At 57.0% G+C, this 839-nt stretch overlaps 1 protein-coding gene across 1 annotated transcript in view; it reads left to right on the top strand.

The window, feature by feature from the left end:
* Positions 1-500: 500 nt before the first annotated feature.
* LOC108804106 (estrogen-related receptor gamma-like) overlaps positions 501-839 on the top strand; it is a gene marked incomplete at its 3' end in the record, with an annotated part of 2607 nt that continues 2268 nt past the window's right edge. The window contains exon 1 of the mRNA XM_018575868.1: positions 501-826. Within this exon, the coding sequence (XP_018431370.1) occupies positions 508-826 (319 nt within the window). The remainder of the gene's footprint in view (positions 827-839) is intronic.

Genomic DNA, 839 nt, shown 5'->3' with positions numbered 1-839 from the left:
GGGGGGGGGGAGGAACGTGACTGGCCACACAGAGTCCTGACCCCAACCCCATAGAACACCTATGGGATGAATTAGAGGCGGAGACTGCGAGCCCCTCCCCCAACATCAGTACCTGACCTCACAAATGGTCCAACATTCCCATAGACACACTCCTAAACCTTGTGGACGCATTCACAGAAGAGGCGGAGCTGTTATAGCGGCAAAGGGCGGAGCCAACCCAATACTGAACCCTACGGACTAAGACTGGGGGGCCATTAGAGTTCATGTGCGTGTAAAGGCGTCCCAATACTTCTGGCTATATAGTGTATGTCTAGGAAGGAAGGTGCCCACTGATCTGGTGGGGCCCCATCTGTGGAGCCCGGTGGTGATGGTGCACACCAGACTATGCTGGTGAAATGGTGAAGCCCACCGGGGCAGATCTTCCTGATCCATCGATGTGGGGAGGTGAGGTGGCTCCTCCATGTTGTTATATGACCTTGACCTCCCTCTTTCAGGCTCCTGCTCTGGATGACCTCCAGTGATCGACCTCTGACCTCCGGATGCTTTCTGAAGCAGGAGAGCTCCAGTCCGTGCTCTATGGTGGACTCGCTGACCCATCACAGTCCCAGTGGGTCCTCGGACTCCAGTGGCAGCTTTGGCCTGTCTCTGAGTGGTCTGGATTCCTCTCCAGGGTGTGGAAGGATGGGGACCCCCACCAAGTGCGAGTACCCACTGACAGCGGGCCCCAAGCGCCTCTGCCTGGTGTGTGGTGATGTGGCGTCCGGCTACCATTACGGCGTGGCATCGTGCGAAGCCTGCAAAGCGTTCTTCAAACGAACCATCCAAGGTAATGAGATGGG

Source organism: Nanorana parkeri, unplaced genomic scaffold (assembly GCF_000935625.1).
Source record: "Nanorana parkeri isolate BGI_ZX_2015 unplaced genomic scaffold, ASM93562v1 scaffold5194, whole genome shotgun sequence".
NCBI classification, from domain to species: Eukaryota; Metazoa; Chordata; class Amphibia; order Anura; family Dicroglossidae; genus Nanorana; species Nanorana parkeri.
This window is presented reverse-complemented; position numbering and strand designations above follow the sequence as displayed.